Below are 25,259 nucleotides of genomic sequence, written 5' to 3' on the forward strand. Positions count from 1 at the left end.
TTGGAACCAGCTGTTAAACAGAACTAGTGCACAGTTTAATCTGCTCTGTACCTGTAATGTTATTTGTTCCTTTAAAAAGCTGGTGTCAACTACAGCAAGAGTATATTTTCAACATGTTGTTGATTACTTTAAATGATCGTGGCTTTAATAATGAATTATCTGAAAGCAAACTTTAATTGCATATTGTTCTGATGGTTCTAATAAAGTAATGGGAAGAAAGCCTGGAGCAGCCACAAAATTGTTAGAAAACTTTCCTAAAATCAGCACTTTGGTGATGTTTAAGTGATCAGTTTCAATTACATCTTGACAATTCAATGACTGAAATAAAACAAGATGATTATTAAAAAACTTGAATAAAATTTATTCTTTTTCACACCAATCTAATAAAAATCAAACTGAGCTAGGTATGTGGCTAAAGAATCTGAAGTTGTAAGGATTAAAACTGAGTCCAGGGACTGAGAAGGCTGGCATGTATCACACACAGGCTGCTACTGTTTTGCAAGTTGGTCACATTCTGCATCATGGTTTCATTTTTCTCATTCTGACCTGGCAAAGGGATCAGCTAACATTAATTTCCTATAAAATCTTGCTGTAATGACTGATATTTTTGAAGAATTTTTATCACTTATCAACTGCAATGCAGAAAAAATTAACCAATATTCAGAAAGGGCAAAATTACTCAAACCCACCATAAGAGGTCTGTAAAATTTAAAGATTGGTACTGGAAAGCTGACTCTCAAATTGAAGGAAGGAAGGAGGGAAACAAGCATTTCACTGTGATAAGCACTTTGCTCATATTATCCTACAACAGCCCTCCGAGGGAGGTGCTATAGGAAACAGAAGCAAATCAGAGGTTAAATGATTTGCCCCAGGACACAAAACTAGCAAGTATTTGAAGTTGAATTTGAACTCAGGTCTTGCAGACTCTAGACCAAGGGCTCTCTCTATTGGGCCGTGTAGCTTGCTTCAAGTTGAAAATCTGATTAAGCAAGAAGAGTTTAAAGAAATTTCATTTAACAAAATAACATATTTAATGCTTTTCTTAGAAAGAGCCTAGAAAATATAATTCAACACATCAACTCCACTTGATGAATCAGGGTTGAACTTCAACCACAGGCTGGTCATGGACACTAAAATTTTTGTCAAGAATCTGTTGGCTTTAAGGCATTTACACTAAAGAGTACTGCACGTTTCATTATGATCTGTGAACGGTGTGCTACCTATACTTTATATGAGGAAAGTTTAATGATAAACTTAGGTATGAATATACACTTAGACTTATTTTCCTAGCAATGTCAAAACATTTACTAGCATGCCACTGGTTATAATGAACAACAACTTCATCATAATATACAATTTTTAAGTAGGTCTAACTAACAATAATTCTGTTTCTTCTAATTCAAATTAGTGGATAAAAAAAGTCATTTATATTTGCTTTAGAGATGTATTAAATAAGTTTTTTTTTTAAATCAATAGATTTACCTATTTATGTTATCAAAGCACACTCCACTTAATTATGAAAGAAGGGGAAAAAATAAGAAGTACAGGAGAGAGTTGGCATGGAATTAAAATGTCACCAAGGATGTTCAGGTGGAGAACAAACAGAAGACAATACTGACCTAAAGGAGGCCTGGCAGGGGACAGAGGCCCCCAGATCACCATGCTTATTTGTCTACTTTAAAATTCCTAAACTGACAGCATCAGGATCTCCTAAAAGGAGATTAAACTAATGATTCCAGTCAAACCGAGGAAAGAAAGGTGCAGACTAAAGTCACATTTTTCAGAGAGGCATGGCATTATCATTACCAATGTAAATCTGACGGTCAAAGCGCCCTGGTCTCATTAGTGCTGGGTCAAGGATGTCTGGACGGTTGGTCCCTGCAAGTACCACAACATTGGTGCTGGAGTTAAATCCTAAAGACAAAAGAGAAATGTCAATTGCTGGGGGTCTGGCCTGGAGTGGTTGGTCCATAGATGCATAAAAGATCATGTGACCCTGGAAAGCACTGGACCCTAAACTCTGCATCGTTAGAAAGAAGAGCCCATCTCAGGCATCAGGGCATCACAGTGTACAAAGAAGAGTTTGTCCACAGTAGGGCGCTCTCCTCAGCCTTCCCAGGGTCCTTTCAGGAGCCTTAACCCTAACCCATACCTGCTGAGGAACAATTCTGACTTGTTACACGTACACTGTGGGTCAACCCTAGATCTCAATGTATCTCATCCATCTGAAAGGTTTCCTTCCTCCTTGTTCTCCTAGCACTGTTGCAGGGCTAAGACTCAATTCTACTGCTGAGCAAACAAAAACTCAAAAGGCCAAGCTCTGCCAACTTAGCAGCTGTGCCCAGGGTCCTGGTCATAGTGAGTTCCCAGGGCTGGTTTGCACCAATTTATCCAGACTCCCCAGCCTGAGGCTCTAAGGGCCATGGAATCCAACCCTTCACTTTACAGATGAACCAAATAAGACTCGGCAAGAGTGAGTGACCCGACCAGTCATATGACTATTCAGGATGTGAACTCCAGTGTGCTCTATCTATTAAGCCACCCAGCTGCCTTTTCCTTCAGAAGGTAAAGCATTCTTGGGAGGCTCCCCTCCCACCCCACCCCAATTCCCTTAATTCCATCAAATGCTAAGAAAGTGCCATATCCATAGTGACAATGAAAGAAAGCATTTTTTTCTACATTTGACTTAAAGCATTTGTCCTTAGAAGACGAGTCACTAGGGATGACTTTTCGAGGAGAGTCTCAAAGTGAAGTGAGGTGCTAGAGGAGGACTATACGCACCCTGAGACTTGAACATGAACTAACGACATCAAATCCAGACAGCAAAGACCAAAATTACAGAGAATTTCATAGTAACTCACCATCCATTTCAACAAGCATCTGATTCAAGGTGTTTTCCTGTTCACTTTGCCCTCCAAAATTGCTACGACCTCGTTTTCTTCCAATTGCATCAATCTCATCAATGAACAGGATACAGGGAGCATTTTTTCGAGCCATTGCAAACATGTCCCTAACCTAAAACAAGATCATAGATTCTGTCATTGGAATGAAGAGGATTCTTCGTATCTTTTAAACCTGCAAGGACTCCAGGGTCTTTTGACCCCTGACACTTTCTAAAATCCCAGACCCCAGACATGAGCATGAAGCTACAAATTCTGAGGTGCTGACAAAGAGAAATGGTGGCAAGGTTAATGATTTCTCCAGGCCCAGAGGCGGCTTTCCATTCGTCCTTATGGACGGGCAGCCCTCAGACGGAGAGCCGACGGGCAGAAAGGAGTTTGTGACCAGAAGGGGCATCCCAACCTTGTACAGCCCCTGGCACTGTCTAAGCCACTTACCCTTGCAGGCCCAACTCCCACGAACATCTCCAGGAACTCAGAGCCATTCACAGTGATAAAGGGAACATTGGCCTCCCCTGCAGTCGCTTTGGCAAGGAGTGTTTTCCCAGTACCAGGAGGACCGGTGAGCATAGCCCCCTGAAACAGCAGGGTGGTAGTGAGTTCTAGAGGCATCTCACTGAGGAAGACTGGCCAGCAGGAATCACCTCCAGTGTTACAAAGTGCATTCAGATAACCCAAAGCTCAAAATCAGGGATATGAGTCCCTATGAGATATTTCAGCATGTACTCTACCACTACGAAGCTTCAGCTAAAGGGGGTGAGATGGGGTTGTAGATAGAGTGTTGGAGTCAGGAAGATCTGAGTTCAAATGTGCACTTAGACACTTAGTAGCTATGTGACCCTGAGCAAGTCACCTAATCTCTCTCAGTCTGTTTCCTCATATGTAAAATAGGGATAATAGTACCTATCACCTAGGGCTGATGTGAGGAGAAATGAAGTAAATATAAAGGGCTTTGCAATCCTCAAAATACTGTATAAATGCTATCAAAAAAAAAAATGCTAGCAACTGTTATTACTACTATAATTATTACTGAAAATGAACAAAAGTAAAAATGGGTTCTATTATGCCTATGTTATTGTTTGCACCAGTGATTTCCAACCCTGGTTTACAAAACCTGTGATTATCTCCGGTTCTCTTAAGTAGTATTACTAAAATCCACCCCCAACAAAAAGAAAAACAAAAACCCACCTAATTTAAACAATGAGTGTCATCTACCTATTAGTTGTGGTGGTTTAGGGTCACAGGGAGGTGGAACATGGGGGTGAAAGTGGGGAAAGCCTCACAAATCAAACAATGACAAGCTATTGTGATTCCTAAGAGATGGCTAATCACTCATATAATACAAGTCATGATTTCAGATCTACACGTGCACGCACACACACACACACACACACACCATATACCTATATCCACGTATACTGATCTAACATGTCTTTGGTATACGTCGTACCATCTGTGGACTCACAACACAGAAGTAGCAAGTACATAACTTTGGGTTGAGCCACTATCATTCACCAGAGGACAGAATGAGAGTACCCCGGGGGAATGAGGGAAGATAGAAGACAATGGCAAATTGTATCCATACTGTTCCCTATAACTTCTATACTTTAAAAGGTTTATTTAGCATAAGCCCATATGTCCAAAAGAGAAATCAAGCAAATATAATAATATTCTAATATAGAATCAACTTATGTGTTCCTAGATGCAGTGATAGTGGAGACAAATTAATAATTAATCTCTGGAATTTATCGATGTATTTAAATTTGAATAGGCCTGAAGCTAGAGGATCTGGAGGCATGCCTTGACTTCCCTCCCCTGAACTCCACCTGGCTCTCTCCCCAAGATGATTCCATGTGGAGGAAGAACACTGACTTTCATGCTAATACAAAACACCCATCTATCTCACCTCTTCCAAAGCAGGCCTGCTCTCTTTCTCAGGATCCCATCTTCCCTGAAAGGTGTGGAAGGAAGTACTTTGCTTTAAAAGGCCTCCTTACTTCAGAGTTCGGGGAACTTCCCATACTCTCTGCCTGCTTGGCTCTAGGTTACATTCAAAATCAGAGAGAGGTATTGATTTAAAAAAAAAAGAACTGTGAGGTCTGGTTTTCCACAGGAAGCTACAGTGTGGATTAATGTATGCTAACCATCTATACATATGAACTGTTGTTATTTCTATGGCTATGGCAAAACTATAGTCCCTAATATATGGACAATGATTTAAAATGTATTAGAATAAGCAAAATCACAAGCAGTCCTGATTTGCAGAGCAGACTGATGGGACTTCCCACACTGGGCCACAAAGACCTTTGTCAGACCCCTGACATTTTATAGCACAGAAGAGGTAACGAGACATCAAACCAGACAGACCACCCCCCACACCCTGACTTTTTTGTGCCAAGAACAAGCTGTCAAAGACCGCTCCGTCCCCACTTTTGAGAAGAACCCTGCTCCCTGATCTGGGAGCCGCCACACCAAAATGCTCCTGAAGCAGCACCTTGGGGATCTTAGCTCCGAGGTCCTGATATTGTTTGGGGTTCTTGAGGAAGTTCACAAACTCCATGATTTCCAGCTTGGCTTCTTCACAGCCCGCCACGTCGGCAAACCGCACATCAATGTTGTTCTTCAGGATTTTGGCAGTTGTTTCACCAACACTGAAGAGGCCTCCTCCTCGTCCTCCCCGTCCTGCTCCCATTGGGCCTCGCCTCACAGCATAGAGGAAAATCCCAATCAGAAGCAGAGTGGGAATCAGGCTTTTCAAAAAAGAGCTGCAAAAGTACAAAGAAACACCACAAACGTCACTGTCATTGATAGAAAGGCAACAAAGCATTACCTTCAAACCTTTAATTTAATAACTGCTAAAAGCAGCTTGGCTAAATATTTCATTATGCTACACATTACACTGCAAATTCCTGTTTCAAAAAAGACTTTACAGTCAGGGTGTCAATCCTATTTTCCCCTGATTCTGCTATCTCTCATTCTTAATACTTCCTAGAGGCTTTAGACACTCCAGCTTTCTGTTCTGGCCTCCGTGGAAGCTAGAAGATTTAATGCATTACACCCACTACACCCAAGGCCCTAATATTTTATAATTTCAGTTCTAGAGTCAATCCCACAGGATTTTACCTTCTCACTCATTAATGACACTCAAGTTTCTGTTTATGGAGGAATGGGAATGGTCTAAGAAAACAACAGCATTCCTTATACGGGCAAATAAGGTATTAAAACAAAGTACCTGAGATAACACCATCTCATTTCTATTTGTTAAAGAAATTAATACATTATTGAGGCCACCCCAATGTTATTGAATAAGCACTGTAAGCTCAACACCATTTAGAAAGAATTTCTGAAATGGTGTTCCATGTTTGTCCATCCACTCATATAATGAATACTTATTAAGTATTTATTATAGGTACTACATTGTATTCGGAACTGTGGGATATACACAGAAGTGGGAAACAGTCTCCACCCTTAAGAAGCTCATAGTTCATTCAGTTGGTGAAACAAGCCACAATAAAGGAACAGAGTTAAACAAAAAAAAATCCCAGTGCAAGGATATAGCACAAGGTGCTGACAAATCCCACAAAAGGTGAAAGAGAAATCACCATGGGATAAATGAAGCAGGTAAGAAGGTTTCAGAGAGATGTGACATGAGCTGGGCCCAAAGGAGGCCTCTGTTGTTAATTTCTCCTATGGCCTCCTTTTATAAGGTTTGAAAATTTTCTGCTTTGGTTTTTCCAAATGAAAAGGAATAAATTCACCCTCTTCACATGGGCATTTTAAACATTAACTGATGCTTAAACAGTGGAAGGAAGCAGCCTGGTAGATTAAGCCTTCTAAAAAAGAGCCAGATGCCCAAGATGAACATGACACCAATCTACATATGTCCCAAGGGTCCCCTTCTTCTACTTACCCATCACTCTCCGTGGTATAAATCACTGCTGCCTGATTGGCAGCTTCAATTCCCAATTCCCACTGGGCAGATTCCAAATTTCTCTCAAACGTGTCAACACTGCCGATGTTAAACCACACGGATTTCTGCAGAGACCAAGACACTACAATCTAACAGAGCCGCACAAAGCACTAACGACGCAGCAGCTCAGCCCAGCTCTCTTGAGAGGTGACCCTTCTACACTAACACTGGTCTGCAGCAATGCTCCTTGCCCTCGGTCATTTGATGTCGTCGCTAAGCTTGACAGCGTTGGGGAACTCAACCTTGGTCTAGTCTCAGGTGGTTACTACTTCAATAAGCCAGAAGATCTTTCTCCTCTTCTCCTTACGGCTGTGGGCAACCTTGGTTCTAATATCACAGTATGTGACGGTTATAAACACCCCCAGAATGCCTGTTCTTCACCAATCCCACCCTTTTGCTTCTGATTCCTCCCAGTTTGCTGAAAGCAGTCTTTACAGCTGAATTAAAGCAATGAAAATATGGTTAGAGTCATTATGCAGGACCTCTGAAGAAGACCCAATCACTGAAATGTCTGGACAAGTCATTTTTGAGCTCACATCTCACCTCAGAAGATGCTCCAGGAGGAGGAATCACGCGTACAAACTGTTTGTTCACAACTTCAAGTCGGTCCACCTAGGAAAGAGATACCCAGCTGTACACAAAGTCCTCTCCCAGCAAGGGAAAGCTTGGCCACTATGAACACAGGACACTCAGCAGTGGAGTCTGGATCACATGACAGAGGCCCCAAAGCCGCCAACTTTCTCTGAGAGGTTATTTAATTCTCCACAGTACCTGAGCTAGCTGTTCCTTTTCCGCATTTGGACACTGCTAGCCTGGGGTGTTAATCTATTTACATTTTTAAAAATAGGAACCAATTCTAGAGGAGAAATTAACATTTTGTTCAGCTGAAAGCAAGAACTAAAGGTCTCAAAATCCAAATGAATAAGAATACACAAAGTATATACCCCTATCACACTGACCATAAAGTAAGCCACTTTAAATCCTAGAAAGTTAAGCATGTTCCACAGACCCATGATCACTGAAAGCAAGTCACTCATTAATTCAGCTGAGGGGTGAAGATAATGAAAGGCAGATTCATGTGTTAGTCACCTGCCTCATTAATAATGACAGGAATAATGGGAGAAGAAAGGTGTTTGCTTTCTCTTTTAATATGCGACTCAACAGATTTTTACCTAACCTTTTCTTGAGAACCCAAAGACAAAAACTAATCAGCCTGTGACATTAAGGATTTTACATCCTTTCTACAGGGGGAATACAACATGTACACAGAGAGACAGAATACAAGGGAATTTAAGATGCACTAATAATTATAGAAATGGGAAGAAATCAAGATCATCTAAGTTACCATCTTATACTCCAATAAGCAGGGGCAGTTAGGCAACATAGCAGAGAGATCACTGGGCCTGGAGTCAGGAAGACTCAACTTCCTGAGTTCAAATCTGGCCTCAGATGCTTACTGCTAATAAAGATGACTCCAAGCAAGTCATTTAACCCTGTTGGCCTCAGTTCCTCATCTGTCAAATGAGCTGGAAATTGCAAACCACTTCAGTATCTTTGCCAATAAAAATCCAAATGGGGTCATGAAGCATTGGACTCAACTGAATAACAATAATTAGCAAAAATAGAAAAAGAAAAAAAAGATAAAATCCAAAGTAGGCAGGGCTGTGGGGAAACCAGGGTTCTAATACAATCTTTGTGGGCCCACACTGATTTAAATATTTTGAAGAAATATACGGAAATAAAAATATGGGGGAAGACCTTCGAATGTCTAACTGTAAAACCAACAAAACCTGAAATACCTGATTTAGATCTTATCTTGGGGTTTAACCAAGATGAAGGCAAATATTCCTAATTCAAAATTATCTACAACCTAAAATAATACCATGACTCACTGACCTTCATAGCTCTTTCTGCCCTAAAATGAGATGCAAAAGTATTTGTTTTTAACTTACATGCTAAAGCAGGATGTTACTTCGACAGTGCTTAGGTTAACAAGACATAAAAATGTGATGCTTCTGCTTTGTCCTCACTATGACCCCCCTTCCTTACTGGATATAACAGCCCAAGAGGCCTGTCATGCTTTCTCTAGCTGACAGGGGTGGGGAATCTGAGGCCTCAAGGCCACATGTGGCCCTCCAGGTCCTCAACTGTGTCCTTTTGACTGAATCCAAACAGAACAAATCCCTAGGGGAAATGTGGATTCCAAGGGTTGCACTTGAGGACCTAGAGGGCCACATTAGCCTTCAGGCTGCAGGTTCCCCACCCCAGCTCTAGCACAATATATTGTTCCATAAAAATCTCACTGAATTGTTTGAATATCACAGGCTCCTATACCAATATCAGTATGTCTGCACCTGATACCTAGAAAGCATTAAGACTGATGCCAATGGAATATGCTGCTCCACACTGTATCTTGAGCTGGGATGTACAAATAAGCTTCTTCGTGCGATGAGGCTACAGGTCTCAGGAAGCCTGGTTCAGCTTACCACATGGTCTAAAAAAACGGCACTGCACTCATACCCACACTTCATCGTTTCCCATGCTATATTAAACTTCCTTGTACACAAGAGACCCAAAAGCTAGTGGTAAACATTACCTATCAGTAATATGATCTGCAGAGGGGAAGACATGTTTAGACTCCCCCAAAGGGAGAACAAACATTTTACTTTAATTGTAGATTTTAAGTCAGAACAAAGAGTCAGGCAGAATTTAACTGGGGAAAAAACTATACACCCTTGAATGAAACAGATACTCCCTGGAGTTCAGGTGTAGGCTGAGTTTCTAGAATGGGTGCATTATTGTCAGTTGTGCCAAACAACTACCCTGAGGATCACTTGGGGAAAAAGCAAAACTATTCCATTGGAATAGAGTTCACACATCTAGCATCTTCAAGGCCCCAAATATTCCTGGCTCATCCACCTGCTGTTCAGATTCTGACCCAATGACTGAAAGAGACAATTCTTTCCTAGAATAGTGATAAAAACAGAAGTATGTTGGTACTGGTAATCTGACAATCAAGGGCCCAGATGGAACTTCTATCTAAATTCTCTTATTTAAAGACAATCATTTCAAGATTTCCTTATCAAAAGGAAACAAGAGGCACCTCACCTCTTCAAAATTCCATTTTTAACTTTTTTTCTTGAAGGGGGTAAGGCAACAGAGGTTAAGTGACTTGCCCAAGGTCACCCAGCTAGTTAAGTGTCAAGTGTCTGAGGCTGGATCTGAACTCAAGTCCTTCTGACTTCAGAGCCGGTCGTCTACTTACTGCGCCACCCAGCTCCCCCTCTATTTTCCTTTATCGAATGTTCTTTTGAGGTCAGATGGGAAACTGAGGACTACTCTTTCCTAAATCTGAAGTGGCACAGTGCCCATTAAATACCACTATTATCCAATTTCATTATCACCTGGTACTTAAGACCAATATTGACACATAATGAAATCAGTGCCCCTTAAGGAATAAAAGAGACAAATGAGTTATCCAAGGATATATAAAATGTTTATCTTGTATTATTTCTCAAGAGAAAATCTTGCTAGGGAGGTACCCATCCAGCTGGGCTAAGCACTATCCTTTGGTGCTTTGGTATCTAAGTTTTTATGTTTGTAAACTTCTTAGACCCAGAGTAGCTTGAGGAGAGCCCAGTTCTAGTTCAAAACCCTCTAATAATCTCTAATAATAATAATTTCTAGCTCTGGGAAGTCACTGCCTATTGGGCACGCCACCCTCTGTCTCACCTCCTCTTTCTAGCACAGAGAAATAAAAATAAGTGGACTTGGAAATTCTGTGAATTCAGTTGTTTCTAAAGTGTAAGGGCTGCTTTTTGAAAAACAAGTCCAAATAATGCACTGGCCTTTGACAAAGGTATTAGATGTCCTATAGCAAACTATATGGATAAACGAAACTGTACTAGTTTCTGGTAATGTTTCTAGAGATCACCTATGAAAGGCATCTTTCTAGGAGTATGGATGAAAGGCGAAGAAGATCATGCTAAGAGTGGACACTCCTAGTAGCAACATAACAAGTCACCTGGCCCCACCCCAGTTCTGCTCTAAAACCACTGCTCATTTCAGTGCTTCTAAGGGGCTATGAGCACTGCCACCTTTACCAGTCTGGGTCAGCTGATAGTCTTTGTGAATCTTTGTAGTTGAAAAACTTCATCACTGAGGGGGGAACCAGCTTTTTGGTCATGTGCTTCCTGCATTGCTAAACACATATGACATACAATTTGTCTGAAGCCTTCTATGAGATCTTTCCACTTTAGCAGCACCTACCAAAGCTGCTGATATAGCCCCTGAAGACAAGTCTCCTTCATGTCATAATGAAGCATGTAATAGTAGTAGAGGATGAGAGAATCACAAGTAAGGAAAGTAAGCTTGAGCAGTAATGAAAAATGATCATTTTCCACCCCCTCCCTCCACAACAAATGGGAGAAAGACAAAAGTACATTTGATATGACCACAAAAAGGTTAAAAGAGATGCTTCAGCTGCTCATATCCAAAAGCAGCAATCCTTCCATATTATCTAATGCAAGGCTTCAGAAAAAAGGCACCAGCTGTTTTTCTTAGTTACCCTCAATCAAAAACAAAATATGTATGAAAATCATGCAAATACACAGGTTAAGGTAGAATTTTGCTGTCTCTCTTTGTCACAAACACAATATTTTTTCCCTCACCAGTCCTCTGGCCAAGTAATACTGTACAAAATGCTTCCAAGTGATTTCTTTTCCCGAATCTCGAAAATAGAAGTAGAAAAATCCCATAGCGAAGCCTGCTCCCATGACAGCCAGATTACGGAACTCTTTGTTGTCCCAAGGGAACTCTCCCTGTGGAAAAGAAACCAATGAATTTCACACAAATGAAAGGATTTTCTGAGAAGCATGGAAATAGCTTTCTTTTTCTTTGAGCTTTATCACTGGAGTTGCCCCCAAACTTCCCATATTGTAAAATACCTAGTCTGTTTTACTGTTTCTGTTTTCTAAGTACTCAATAGCTGCATTCCATTATAAAAGCCTGATTTTCGGGTTAAAAATCTGTATACAGGTTCTATCCTACTTGAATGTTTTCATAAGACTTGGTAGTGCTTTTTTTTTTAATCAACTAAGGAAGCTCTTTGAACAAGGTATATAATTACTAATGCAGCAAACCTAAGGACATTTAAGAATTTGACTGTCCAAAGTTTCAAATTCCATAGTTAACTGTCACTTGAGAAAAGAGCCCAGCAGAGGCTACGGTTGCATATTTAGGTTTAGATTAATATGATGTATGTCTGGGGAACTCTACACACCTTCTGTATCCGTTTCCACCATGCAAAATCATCCTTCTTCCCTCCTCTCTTGCCACCATTTCCTCCCAGTCCATGATCCTTTGATTCATCAGTATCTAGGAGAAAACAAAGTTTGGCCTGAGATAACCAGCAAATGACTTCCAGAAATAGTAACCATTATCCTATTCAGAAACTGGTCACTGTAGTGGGAGGGGGGAGACAGAGAATACCAGGCTAAAAAAAAAAAAGCCAAGGGCTGAGCAGGAAATTCAACTTCTCATAATGGTAATGAGAACTAAGGTAGAGCAAGTTAGTAAGAAAGAGACTAACAAGACTCAGTCACTTCTGTGAAAGACAGGGTGGATTATTGAAAATTAATAGAAGATCCACAGAAACCGATGGATCAATAAAATATCTGAAGCCTCCTAGAAAGGGACATAAGAACTACACAAATATTAACAACCCTAGAAGACTGGTCACTGGCCTCTAACTTGATCTTCATTGAATCAAAAAATGATTCAAGAATGTCCAAGAAAGGGGATCCACTGGATGCCACAAAAGCCATCTGCATCTGTTTGCACTACACAAAGGCCTCAAGAAAACCTCTTTCACTAGTGCTACCCTGGTCTCTGTCTCTAAAGTGTCTTTTTAAGAAAATTAAGAGTTAACATTAAGCATCAGCCTCAGGTGCCTGTCAGGTCTACCTGCTCAATTTCTCGGTCAGTGTATGACTTCAGGCCTGCAGAGGAAGGATCTGTGCCAGCATCAGCAGTAGGTCCTTGAGGGTCAGGAGTCTTATATTCAAAGCAGGAACTGCAAGTCACAAACCTCACAGTACCAGGAGTTCCTGCAGACTTTAGCTGGTGTAGACACTGTTCTGGAGGCTGGTGTGGACACTGCTCTGTGGGGGCTTTGCCCCTGCCTCTCAGTGTTGATACTTCTCTTTTACATATGCGTGGAGCTTTATTTCATCATTTCTTCTAATCAAAGACTTTGCGACAGAACGTCTTCTCAGAGATGGAGCTTGCTATAGCTATCCAAGTTTTTGTAAACTGCACATAGCTGTGGTTGAAGTCCCTACAGACTCCTTATTTCCTTCCAAGGGCAAGTTAGGGTTTAAAAAGCTAAAAATTTATAGAAAAATCTCGACTTAAGTAATCTTTGTATTTCTATATTAAGATTATTAAAATCTACTATGCTCCTATGAAAACTCTTTCCCTTTGCAGAATAATCATACTCAGTCATGTTTTTGTTTTTTTTTGCTTTTGGGAGGGCAGAAGGCAGGGCAATTGGGGTTAAGTGACTTGCCCAAGGTCACATGGCTAGTAAGTGTTAAGTGTCTGAGGCTGGATTTGAACTCAGGTCCTCCTGACTCTGGGGCCAGTGCTCTATTCACTGTACCACCTAGCCGCCCCTCATTCATGTTTTTATATGAATGAGCTAATATTCATAAAAGTGCTTACTGAGTGAAGCGCCTGGCACATAAGTAGGTACTACATAAATGCTTCCTTTCCTTTCCCTTCCTACCCTATCACCATTTTATATCTCAAGATGATAAGAAGGAAGAATATTTGAGGTAAGAATGAATTACTAACATCATGCTAAGTAAATGATGCTGCTTTATTTAAATTTTCTAGAATACTGAGAGGCCCAGCACAAAGGACAACCTGCTTCCAAAGGAAAATGATGGCAGAATTTCTCTGCTATGAACTAATTCCAGTAGCATCCAAGGTCAGCACTGACAAACAGATTGTCTTTATATGCTCTCATTCTGAACAAGACATGAAACAATAAACAAGAAGATAGTTGAGCAACTTTTCAGTTACCTAAGAATAAGAGGTTATTCATAGAGCACCCAGAATGGTCCTATGAAGTATGAAGTACGAGGACTTCAATGGACATGTTACAGAAGAAAAAACAGAGGTGAATTCAGCTGCCCAAAGTGGCCAGTCAACAATTAGACAAGGCAGGACTTGAAACCAGTTCTCCTGGAGCCAGAAGCCTGCCCAGGTTTCTTCCTACTACACCAGAGCTGCCTTGGGAGGAAAAGGCTGTGGTGATACACAATGTGAATGGTCCTGAATTTTCAGTTCTGGAATCTGGTGGGATCACAAATGAGGTCCATAGCCGACTGCATTAGAGAATGTAATTTAGGAGCCTATTTCAAGGCTTAAGACTAGAATAGCAGTGTTTGTAGACCAAAACAAAGGAATGATGTGATGAACTTAGACAGCTGGAGATAATAGGCAGGGTCCACAAAAGGGTAAAAAAGAGAAGTTGGCATCCCAATCCAAACCCGTTTTCCTTGGGATGTGAACAGTGGGTCATCATGCATGATCCCAATAAGAATTCTTTAATTTAAAAAATGCTTAGATGCAAACCACGGCAGTTGGGGGGGCTCCTTTACCTTTCTTTGGAGGTGCTGGTTCTTCTTTGCCTGTGCTCCTTCCATTCCTCTTAAAATACTTCTCAAAGCCTTAGAGACAAAATGATTAGTTTCTAGGCCTTTAATGTCATCAATCACACAAGCTTTCAAAAGTCCTTATGTAACATCAATTCAGGAGAGAGAAACTGGGATAGGACCTGGGCCTTTCCCACTCGTGTTTGCTAGAATCAACATTTAGACCCATATTTCCTAGCAAGCAGGATGCCAGAAATCCCAACGGGAATGGCCGTCAGCTCTCTAGCCTGCAGGTTCTGTCGCATGCTTTCTGGATATCCTGTCCCTCATTTTATACAACCTCCTACTACTTCTACCAATGATGAATCTATTTCCCAGCTTTGGTTTCTTAACACTTCTTCTCCATGAGTCTAGCCTGCATATACCTTCTACTTTCACTTTGCTAAAAGAAACACACTCAGCTCTCTGATAAAAGTAAACAAGGTTCTGACCCTATTACTTCAAACAGCCTTAAGAGGACTCATGAGTCAACTTCCTTCTGAAAAAGTTTTGCTCCCTTCTACAGTGTCCTCCACCTCCCTTACTGCACTAAGGAGGCGAGCCACTTGTCCCCAACTCATTCGCAGTCAATGACAAAGTTGCTTTTTGAATTCCTGTAAAAAAAATATACTTCTAGAGAACTTCTGAAGAAAAGTATGTACCTTTGGGAGCTTTTGAATACAGCCACTGGGAAAATGATGTCAGTCTTCCCTGCAGAACGAGCTGCTGAAAGTGGATTCCCTGGAGACATTAAAACATTAAAGATAATCAGTATCCTCTGCACCAGCAACATATTAGAACACTTTCTCACTTTGAGGGTTATGGATCCCTAAGGGGACAGGGATAGGGTTGAGGTTTAAACCTACAATCTTGATCGTTCTGCTTACATAATGTGAAAAAAGTGATTCTGACAGGGGAAATATAAACTAGATTCACCACAGTAATATATGGAAAATTTTTATAACCCCTGCTGTTAGAGGCAGAAAATCTAAATACTGCTTGCTTCAGGCATTCCTGACTATTGGATTATTACTGTCACAATAATATACCTTTCTGAGAAAAAATGAAGCCAGATAGGATGAAAATACCAAAAGGCGTTAGGATTCTGCTTTAGGCAATCTAGAAAATATCTTTTTTATTTGCCTCTGGAATCAAGAAAAGCAAAAATAGAGATTACACAAACTCCATTTATTCTTGATAGAGAGCTTCAGCCCAGAGAGAAAAATGCTTTTGTTTTTATTGCATACTTTAGAAGAGTGGGAATTGTTTTTTATTTATTTCTTACAATATCAAATTCAAACACAACAGTTATAGACGCATATGAACACAGTTACTCCAGGTCAAATTCTATGATGGTAAATGTACCACAACAAAAGCTCAGGACATGATAGTGGGTGTACGTTTTTTCATTTTTTTTTACTGGAACTGTGACTTCGATAGTTTTGAAGAAACCCCCACTACCAACACTTATCAGCAACTCCACCTTAAGGCCCTGAGAGGTTAGGCAATGGGCCCAGGGTCAGAGAGTCAGTAGGTATCAAAGGTAAGACCTGAACTCTGGACTTTCTAGCTCTAAGGTATGGGATGGTAGAGAGAGAGCTAGCCCAGGAATTAAGAAGACCTAGGTTCCAGTTCTACCTGACACCATCTGGTTGGCAAACTCATGTAACTGCTCAGCACCCTAGGGAACTCTGGAATATTTTAAGTTACAAAATGGTTGTGAATCCATACTATCAGAGGGAGTTTCCTCCCTGGGAGCTCCTTGTACCAAAGACACAGGTTTGGGCCAAAAATATATCTATCTATATCTAGATAGATAGGTAGCTAGACAGACGACAGACAGACAGAGGCAGACAAATATATCCTCTATTGGTCAAGAGTAAGAAAGTTCTTGGTGAATAATACCTACAAATTAGACATGAAAGTTAATATACATCATTCATCATTAGCAACTAAGTTCTCTCAAATGCCTTCACATTGTGTTTGCTGACTTTCTGCAGGGTTCTGTCACTTCTGGGGCCCAAAGTAGGATTGAAGTAAGAATTTAAAAGTAAAGCCAAATTAGAAAGGTGATTGCCCATCAACTGGGGAATGTCTGGACAAGTTATGGCATATGATTGTGATGCAATACTATTGTACGCTAAGAAATGACAAGCAGGATGCCTCAGAAAAACATGGGAAGACTTATATGAACTGATGCAAAGTGAAATGAGCAGAACCAGAAGAACACTATACATAGTAACAGCAACATTATACATTGATCAACTGTGAATGACTTTGCTATTCTCAGCAGCATAATGATATGAGGCAATTCCAAAGGACTCATGATGGAAAATGCAATCTACTATTTATCACTTTATATTTATCATGGGTTTTTTTGGTCTGTGTTTTCTTTCACAACATGACCAATACAGAAATTATGTTTTGCAAAACTACACATGTATATATCAAACAGCTTGCCTTCTCAAGAAGGCAGGTGGGGAGAGAGGGAAGGAGAGAATTTTAAAAAACAAACGTTAAAAATTGCTTTTACATTTAATAAAGAAAAAAATATTTTTTAAAAGGTCATCTATAGTTAACAGGAATTCACACCATGTGAAGCTAAATTAAGCCTGCAGGAATCCTGTTCAGAGGCAATCAGATAATCTATGTAAAACAGAACAGAACACAGCCCAGAGCTGCCCCCAAAATGGTGGTATTCAAAGATCAAACTACTAAAATTTGTGTAGAAACTGGAGTAGAAAGCAAAATAACAACAGCTGTTAACATTCAGACAGCACCTAAAGACTTACCAAGTCCTATCCCTACATTAACTCAGAGTCCTCACAACTCTGAGGTAGGAACTATACAGGTCTTAATATTTCTTTTATACAGATAAGGAAATGGAGTCTCAGAGGACAACAAGGTACTTGCTAATGGTCACAAAGCCAGTAGGCATAAGAGGTAGGATTCAAACTAAAGTCTCCTTTGACTCCATGGACCAGCACTCTCACCATTACTCCATGCTGCTCAATGGGTTTCCCCAATCTAAAAAATAAAGTGCCACAGATGCAGTCCTCCACAAAATAAAAAAAAAAAAAACAAAAAAAGTCTTTCCAAAGAGATGGCAGACATTTTATTAAAGTGGGAACAACACCATAGTGAAGGGAAAAGAAGAAGAACAGATTTGTAGCCAGAGGCTTAGATTTGAAAGCCAGTTCTGGTACTATCAGTGTAACATCCACTACAGGTCTCAGTTTCTCCAATGGCAAAATGAAAGAAGGGACTGGATTAGATAATCTCTCAAGTCTCTTGCAGTTCTAAATTCTGTGATTTTATGAGCTCATTCTATACTTTTGGCTATTAAAGTGGCAGAGAAAGATACGCTACATGTTTGAGAGACTGAGAGAAGTAGAGGATTAAGAGACCATTAAAGCCGATCCAGTTCAAGGCCCTTCACATTCCAGGTGTCTCACCATATTCTATACCTCCTGGAATTCTCTAGACTCTGGCCAGTCATCATTACTTTCCCCATATTCCCTCTTTGTGCTTTTGTTCACACTACTGTCTACATGTGAAGTGTCTCCCTATCATCCAACTGTGGACCTCCTACCCAGGCTCCAAAGTCCTGCTCAGATGGCACAAGGAAGCTCAGTGGCGTTAGGCCTAGAATCAGGAAGACCTGAGTTTGAATCCAGCTTCTGACACTAGCTGTGTGACCCTGGACCTGTCACTCAACCCTGTTCACCTCAATTTCCTCAACTATAAAATGGGGATGATAATTATAGCACCTCCGTCCCAGGGTTGTGATGGGGATCAAATGAGACTGTAACATAATCCAATTAACACAGTGGAACAAAGTGCTATAGAAAATGTAAGTAGCTGTTATTATCATCATCCCCATAATCCAGCTCTAGGATCTTTGACAAATGTCTTGACTGTCAAATGAGGGAACTGGGCTTGGCAATCTCTAAACGCATTAGATCAGAGGATTTTAGAGTTGGACGTGCATCTTGTCTATTGACACTTGACCTATGAGTAAACCAAGGCTCAAATAAATTAAGTCACTTGCCTCTTAGTGACCCAGAGTAAATAACAAAGCTGGGATCTGAATGAAGGCTGTACAGCACACTGTGAAAAGCCATTGGTTTGGAGTCAGAGGAGCTGGGTGTAAGCCGGGGCTCTGCCATACTACCGGCTCCATGTGTGACCTAGGGTAAGTCACTTGGCTTCTCTCAGCCATAGCTTCAACAACCGTAAAATGAGAGGGTGGGATCAGACACCGCTGGAGGTCCCTTCTAGCTCTAAAACTGTGATTTAGCTGTGATTGCAAGTGCTCCACTTCTCCCACTACCCCTCAACTACCTCCAGGGTCTTCCCACTGTAATATTCTAGATTAGGGGTGGGGAACCTGTGGTCTCAAGGTTGGCTACATGTGGCCCTCTAAGTCCTCAAGGGCAACCTTTTGAACTGGATTCAGTCAAAGGGCCCCAACCCCATTCTAGGTATTCTCTTGAACTGAACATCATCACCTCATGTGGAAGCAATTGTATCCATTTTATCCTCCCTAATGGTCTTGAATAGCTGATATTTAAGCTGGCTGAGAGTTAGGATGGAATCTCCCTCCAAGACCTAGCCCACAAAAGGAAAAGGGGTGTGTCAGAGTGAATGAAATGCTGGTTTCAAGTCAGGAAGCCCCAGGTTCAAAGCCTGTCTCTGACCCTGGTTTTATGAACACACTGAAGTCGCTGACCACTCTGAGTACCACGATGCATCTGTAAAATGGGGATAATAACTGTAGAACTCACCTTACAGACTCAGTGTTTAAAGGCTCAAATGAAGTAGCATAAAATACTGCAAATTTTAAAGCATTATTGTGTCAACTAATATCAAGACAGTAACTTAAGTATTTTGTTGGCTATTTTTCTCTCTCTCTCTCTTTTTTTTTTTTAAGCAATCAGGGTTAAGTAACTTGCTCAAGGTTACACGGCCAGTTATTTCTGGATGTGGTGCTGAGTGTCTGAGCCCGGGATTCAATCTCCAGGTCGTCCCAACACTGGAGCCGGTGCTCTTACTCGCTGTGCTACCTGGCCGCCCCTCTCTCTCTTCTTTCATTCAATACATGTATTCATCATTCAGTTAAGATTCTGGTGGCTGCTGTCTACCAACCTCCAAGACAATTTCCTTTCTTTTTTCTCTAAGTTCAATGCCTGATTCATAGTCTTTCTCCTCTCTAACTCCTGCCTTCATGATAGCAGACTTTGATATATGTATTGATACTCCCCTCAAACACATTAATCTTATCTCACAATTTCTCAACATTATTAATTTCTATCCTAACTACACCAAAATGGTCCTATCTTTGATCTTGCTATCACCCAAGTGTGACACTTACGTGTTTGTAACGGAAATTATTCATTCTATCACTCCCTAAGCCTTGCCACCCAAAACTTAGTCTTTGACTTTACCATGACCTCCAATCTCTATAACCCTCCGTTTTTTCCCTACACCAGCTATGCACTCTCTTTTCTTTCCCAACCTGAGCCCCTGGTGAACTAATTCAACTCTACAATGACATCTTCTCTCAAGTTTCTTGCCTCCTTTTTCTATCAAAGATCTTGCCCTGCCAAGCCACTGTCTTAGATTACTCCACCATCCACTGTCTTCCCTTCTATACCCCTCCTTTCCCATCACTCAGATGCTTCCTGCCACTTCCTTCCTCAACCCATCTCACATGAAATGGCCCTTCTCCTTGTTAAGGCAAACCCATCCAGAAGCACAACTGATCCCATTCCACCCTGTTTTATCCAGATGATTTCCTCTATCATATTCCCACTTTCTGTTACTTCCCTGTCTACTACCTACAAATATGCCTATGAATGCTTCCCCTCCCCTTCAAAAAATTCTCACTTTATCCACCCATCCCTGCCTTAAGCTCCAAAAAAAGATCATCTACAATAGGTGCTTCCACTTCCTTTCCTCTCACTTTTTTCAGTTTGGTTTTTAACCTCATCAAGAGTTAAAACTACTTTCTGTGAAGTTACCAATAATGTCTTAATTCTCAATTCCAATGTTTTTTTTTTCCCATCTTCATCCTTCTTGACCCTCTGCAGCCTTTGACACAGTCAATTATCTTTTTCTCCCTGATAGTCTTTTCTCTCTAGGTTTTCCTGACACTGCTCTCTCCTGTTTCTACCTCTGACTGCTCCTCTTCAGTCTCCTTTACTGCATTCCTCATCTACACTACACCATACTCCTCATGTCTACTAATTGTGGGCGCTCTTCTCTCTGAGATTATCTATAATTTGCCCTGTACATATCCTGTTTGCACACTCTGACTCCTTGAAAGCCGGAAACATGGGTTTTTTTTGCCCTCCTCTGGATTACCAGCATTTAGCATGGTACCTGACACATGGTAAGTGCTGATTAATGTGGGCTGATTTTCATGGCTTAAGTACTGCAGGTGCATGAGAATGTAAAGGAGAAAAGCAGTGCATAAAAACTCATCCATTTAGTAAGGCTGGTCAATCAGCAGAAGCTAGCTCTATCTAGATGTCCATCTCTGCCCCGAGGGCTGAGTCACCTTCTCTCAGTACATCTCTATGGAGGGGGGCGGGTAGAACAACAACTTCCACCCCACATTCTAGGTTTCCGTGAAACTTCCCATTCTCCTCCTGCCCCCTCCGCTTCACCTGCGGCCCTTTGCACCCGTGGGCACGTGATTTCGTGACTTATAGCCAGAGTTCAGCCAAATGTACTGACTCGGCTGCGGGTGTGTCTCATCCTTCCTGGAGAACAGGGACCTCGCTTATCTCCTATTCACTCGGGCTCCCGGGCGCCTAGCTCGGTGCTCTGCACTGATCCCGTTCGCCTGGGATGGGTGAATGAACTGCACGCGTGCCTCGGCGGAGGGAGGGGAGGGGAAATCTTAGGAAAGAGGGCCAAGCAATCGGTCAATAAGCATTTAAGAGCCTATGTATCGAGCGCTGGGGATTCGCAAAAAAGCAAAGCGAGGTCCCGGCTCTCCAGGAACTCCCAGTCTAATGAAGGGGAAAAGAGCGTGCGAACGGCTGGGCCGAAGAGGGAGAGGAGACGGCCACACCTAAAGTCAAGGTGGGAGCAGGACAGGAGGACCGGAGGAGGAGCAGGGGGAGGGGACGAGCTCGGAGGTCCCTTACAGGTCTAGTTCCCAACGCAGGCCGGACAGCCACCAGGAGCCCGCCCCACCCTGCGCGACCCCTCGGCGTCCCCCGCGCATCCGGCGCGCCCTGATGGCGTCATCAAGGCGCTGAGGCAAGAAACACCACCCTCGGCACCCGCCGGAAACAGGCCGGCGCCGGCTCCCCCGCTCACCTGCCGCGTGGTGCGTAGCGCCCTGAGGCCCACTCGGACCGTGCCGTGATTCCTGGTGCCCCAGCCGCATCGCCACAGCGAGGCCAGTGGCAGAGCCGCTGGCCGGCTCCCCACCGCGGCCAGCAGCCTGTGCGACATGCCCCACCCCTTGACCTCGCGCCGCCCGGGCACACGCGCGCCGGCGCAGGAGCCAAGCGGTCATAGTCGCGCCACACCCCCTGACGGCCCCTCAGTGCTCATGCGTAGTGAGCCCGCCAGGCCCCCAGTTTAGGTGTCTACGGCGGAACCTGTCTTTGAAAAAAAAGCCAGGAAATAGGCGCAGCGTCCGGCCCCGGCGCGCGGTGTGACAGTGCCCGGCACCTCCGGTCCCCTCCATCTGCGCGCCCGGCACTGGGTGATGCCGAGTGCAGGCACCTTCCCAGACGCCTACTTCCGGGGTCCTCCCATTGAATCGAAGTCTTTCGCCCCTCCTGTGTTCCAGTCCCGGAACTAATACAGGTGTCCCTTGCCTTTCAGCTGCGATTCAGGATCTTTAACCGTGACAGAAGAAATCAAAGAGGGGAACCCCTTCACCTTGTGTCCCGGCTCTCTCCCACTTAACAGAAATTTGAATTCCTCCTAGCTCACAGCACCCCCTTCCCGAACCGCCCCCACCACCACCCATGTTTCTGTTTGCTGAGAATTGAGCCATCCTAGAGGGCCCCGAGCCGGGGCAAGAGTAAAGCTGAGGCCAGGGCCCGCTGGTGGGCAGTAAGGGCCTCGACCTTGGCTGGCCCTCCTCTGCCTAGTCCTGGGCTGAGCCCAGCAGAGGAAGGAGGCCGCCATCCTCTCCCCGCCCCAAGCAGAAGAGGCCTCAGCCACCAAACGAGGGTTGGGACTCTGGAAGTGAACATGCCAGGGAAGAGGCCTCTCAGTGTGACAAGCATCAGATGCGCCAAGAGGGAGCGCAAAGCCATCACTTTAGACGTGAAGCTGGAAGTGTTGCGGAGGTTTGAGGAGGGCGAGAAGCTCAGCCAGATCGCGAAGGCCCTGGGGCTGGCCATCTCCACCGTGGCCACCATTCGGGACAACAGAGAAAAGATAAAAGCTAGCTCCGAAGCCGCGTCGCCGCTGCGGGTCACCCAGCTGACCCGGCATCGCAGCGCGGTGATGGAGAACATGGAGCGCCTGCTCAGCGCGTGGATCTTAGATCAGAACCGGCGGCAGGAGCCCATGAGCACCCTGATCATCCAGGAAAAGGCCAAGAACCTGTTTGACCATCTGCAGCGCGAGCAAGGGGAAGGCTCGCAAATGGAGACGTTTAGTGCCAGCCGGGGGTGGTTTGTGAGGTTTAAGGAAAGACACGGTTTGCCCAGTTTCAAGGTGAGTAACGAAACTGCCGGCGCACGCGCGGCTGGTGAGCCCAAGTATTCGCAAGTGCTGAAAAGCATCATCCAGAAGGGTGGGTACACGCCTCACCACGTTTTTAACATTGGAGAGACAGGACTTTACTGGAAGCGTATGCCCGAAAAGACATTTCTTTCTGTGGAAGAGAATGCTGCCCGAGGGCTTGGATCTGCTAAAGATCGCCTAATGCTTCTTCTAGGAGGCAATGCTGCTGGTGACTTTAAGTTGAAACCTTTGCTGGTGTACCATTCTGAAAATCCCAAGGCTATGAAGGGCTACTCTAAGCCAAACCTGCCAGTGATTTGGCGCTCCAACAAAAAGGCCTGGGTAACAAGGAGCATCTTTCACGAATGGTTTACATACTTTTTTTGCCCTGCTGTTGAAAAGTACTGTGCCCAAAATAATCTTGCCAACAAAGCATTACTCATCCTAGAAAATGCCCCGTGTCACCCTGTAAATTTAAGCGATCTCTCTGATAATGTAAGAGTAGAATACCTCACTGAAAACAAAGCTGACCCCGTCCAACCCATGGGTCAAGGTGTGATCTCTACCTTCAAGGCTCATTATCTGAGGAAGACTTTTCAATATCTAATAGGAGGGACTGATGGAGAGGATAAGGGCACAGTCAGGGAATTTTGGAGAAACTACAACATTATGAATGCTGTGGATAACATTGCCGAAGCGTGGGATGAACTTGAACCGTCACTGATGAATAGAGTGTGGGAAAAAATATGGCCTGAATGTGTGCATCTTCATGATGTTTCTCAAATAGAAACCATTACACAGATTCAGCAAGGCATTGTGGCCCTTGCAAATGACCTAGGCTTTGGAGAAGTTGTAGAAACAGATGTGGTTCAGTTACTACAGTCCCATGATGAAGACTTGTCCAATGAGGAACTTATGCAAGTGGAACAAGAGCGAGCTGCAGAAGAAAAGGAAGAGAATGAAGATGCTCCACCCATCCTCCGACAATTGACCACAAAAGAACTGTCTGAAGCCTTTTCCCATTTTGAGGCAGGCATACAAATCCTTGCAAATCATGATCCCAATAGTGAGAGGAAATTTAAAGTTTCAAGAGGAGTCAATGACACAATAAGCTGTTATAGAGAGCTGTACAATGAGAAGAAACGACGTTCAAAGCAACTATCTTAGGGTGGTTTTGGGGGGCAAAAATTTTCTTAGTAAAGTGATCAAGGAAAATGAAATAGCAACAAGGGAGATTTTCATGATGTAGAAAAGGATCATAATGTTTTCCTGCCTCCTTCCCACAATGTGATGTCTCATTTTGCAGGGCAAGCCAGAGTTTGTTATTTTTAGTTATGGTATTTTCATTTTGTAACTTATAAATATTAAATTTTAATTCTAGAAATGCTCCTTAAATTTGTGTTTTTAAAAGGCAAGGAGCTACACCCAACACACTCAAGATAGTTACTGATATTCTAGAGTTGGAGCAATTATGTTTAAAGATTTGAGAATCAGATGTCCAGAAGCTTATTTCCAACTTTGTATCCTGTTGGTATGTGTCTCGAGGTGTGGAGAGGTGTAAACAGTTTCTATTCCTAAGTCAGGTTTCATTCAAGCATAGGGGATTGGTCCCAATGTACTAAAATGTTTGGCCATGGTTTGGTATAGTATACTGCATGGACAGACCCTTGGTGATTTGCTATATCTGGCCAAGCAGTGGTTGTAGTTAAGCTCAGAGCCATCACCATGAATTGGAAGAAACCCTCAGATTTACTTTCAGTTGCACAGAGGCCTAGGCCCTGGTTGCTGAGACTTCTGGTTGATGCTGAAACAGCTCCTTGACTTCTGGGTACATTTAACCATTGCTTTTCCAGAAACATTCAGAACTCTTACTTACAAGCCATGAGCTTTGTCACCTATCAAAATCACCCCATCCTCTCACCCAATATACCTTCTAAGGTGTATACACACACACTCACACTCACACACAATCACTTATGTTGATAG

General features: G+C 42.8%; 2 protein-coding genes across 2 annotated transcripts in view; one reads left to right on the forward strand and one right to left on the reverse strand.

Annotated features, from left to right (window-relative positions):
* Positions 1–22,146, reverse strand: part of LOC138159288 (mitochondrial inner membrane m-AAA protease component AFG3L1-like) — a 35,362-nt gene extending 13,216 nt beyond the window's left edge. The window contains exons 1-11 of the mRNA XM_069085502.1: positions 21,903–22,146; positions 15,233–15,311; positions 14,538–14,606; positions 12,152–12,246; positions 11,541–11,690; positions 7,414–7,482; positions 6,811–6,935; positions 5,395–5,665; positions 3,339–3,476; positions 2,862–3,015; positions 1,807–1,914 (exon numbers count right to left, since the gene is read on the reverse strand). Of these exons, the coding sequence (XP_068941603.1) occupies positions 1,807–1,914; positions 2,862–3,015; positions 3,339–3,476; positions 5,395–5,665; positions 6,811–6,935; positions 7,414–7,482; positions 11,541–11,690; positions 12,152–12,246; positions 14,538–14,606; positions 15,233–15,311; positions 21,903–22,040 (1,396 nt within the window). The 5' untranslated portion in view covers positions 22,041–22,146. The remainder of the gene's footprint in view (positions 1–1,806; positions 1,915–2,861; positions 3,016–3,338; positions 3,477–5,394; positions 5,666–6,810; positions 6,936–7,413; positions 7,483–11,540; positions 11,691–12,151; positions 12,247–14,537; positions 14,607–15,232; positions 15,312–21,902) is intronic.
* Positions 22,147–22,261: 115 nt separating this feature from the next.
* Positions 22,262–24,657, forward strand: LOC138159289 (tigger transposable element-derived protein 1-like). Its single transcript, XM_069085504.1, has one exon. The coding sequence runs from the start codon at positions 22,794–22,796 to the stop codon at positions 24,438–24,440; it is 1,647 nt and encodes a 548-aa protein (XP_068941605.1). The 5' UTR covers positions 22,262–22,793; the 3' UTR covers positions 24,441–24,657.
* Positions 24,658–25,259: the final 602 nt, after the last annotated feature.

This window comes from Petaurus breviceps, unplaced genomic scaffold (genome assembly GCF_028583685.1).
Source record: "Petaurus breviceps papuanus isolate PSGF00001 unplaced genomic scaffold, PetGlider_PUasm1.0 176, whole genome shotgun sequence".
Classification (NCBI taxonomy): domain Eukaryota; kingdom Metazoa; phylum Chordata; class Mammalia; order Diprotodontia; family Petauridae; genus Petaurus; species Petaurus breviceps.

What these genes read in the sequence shown, in the direction of transcription:
- LOC138159289 (XM_069085504.1), top strand. Translation starts at nt 22,794, where the DNA reads ATGCCAGGGAAGAGGCCTCTCAGTGTGACAAGCATCAGATGCGCCAAG.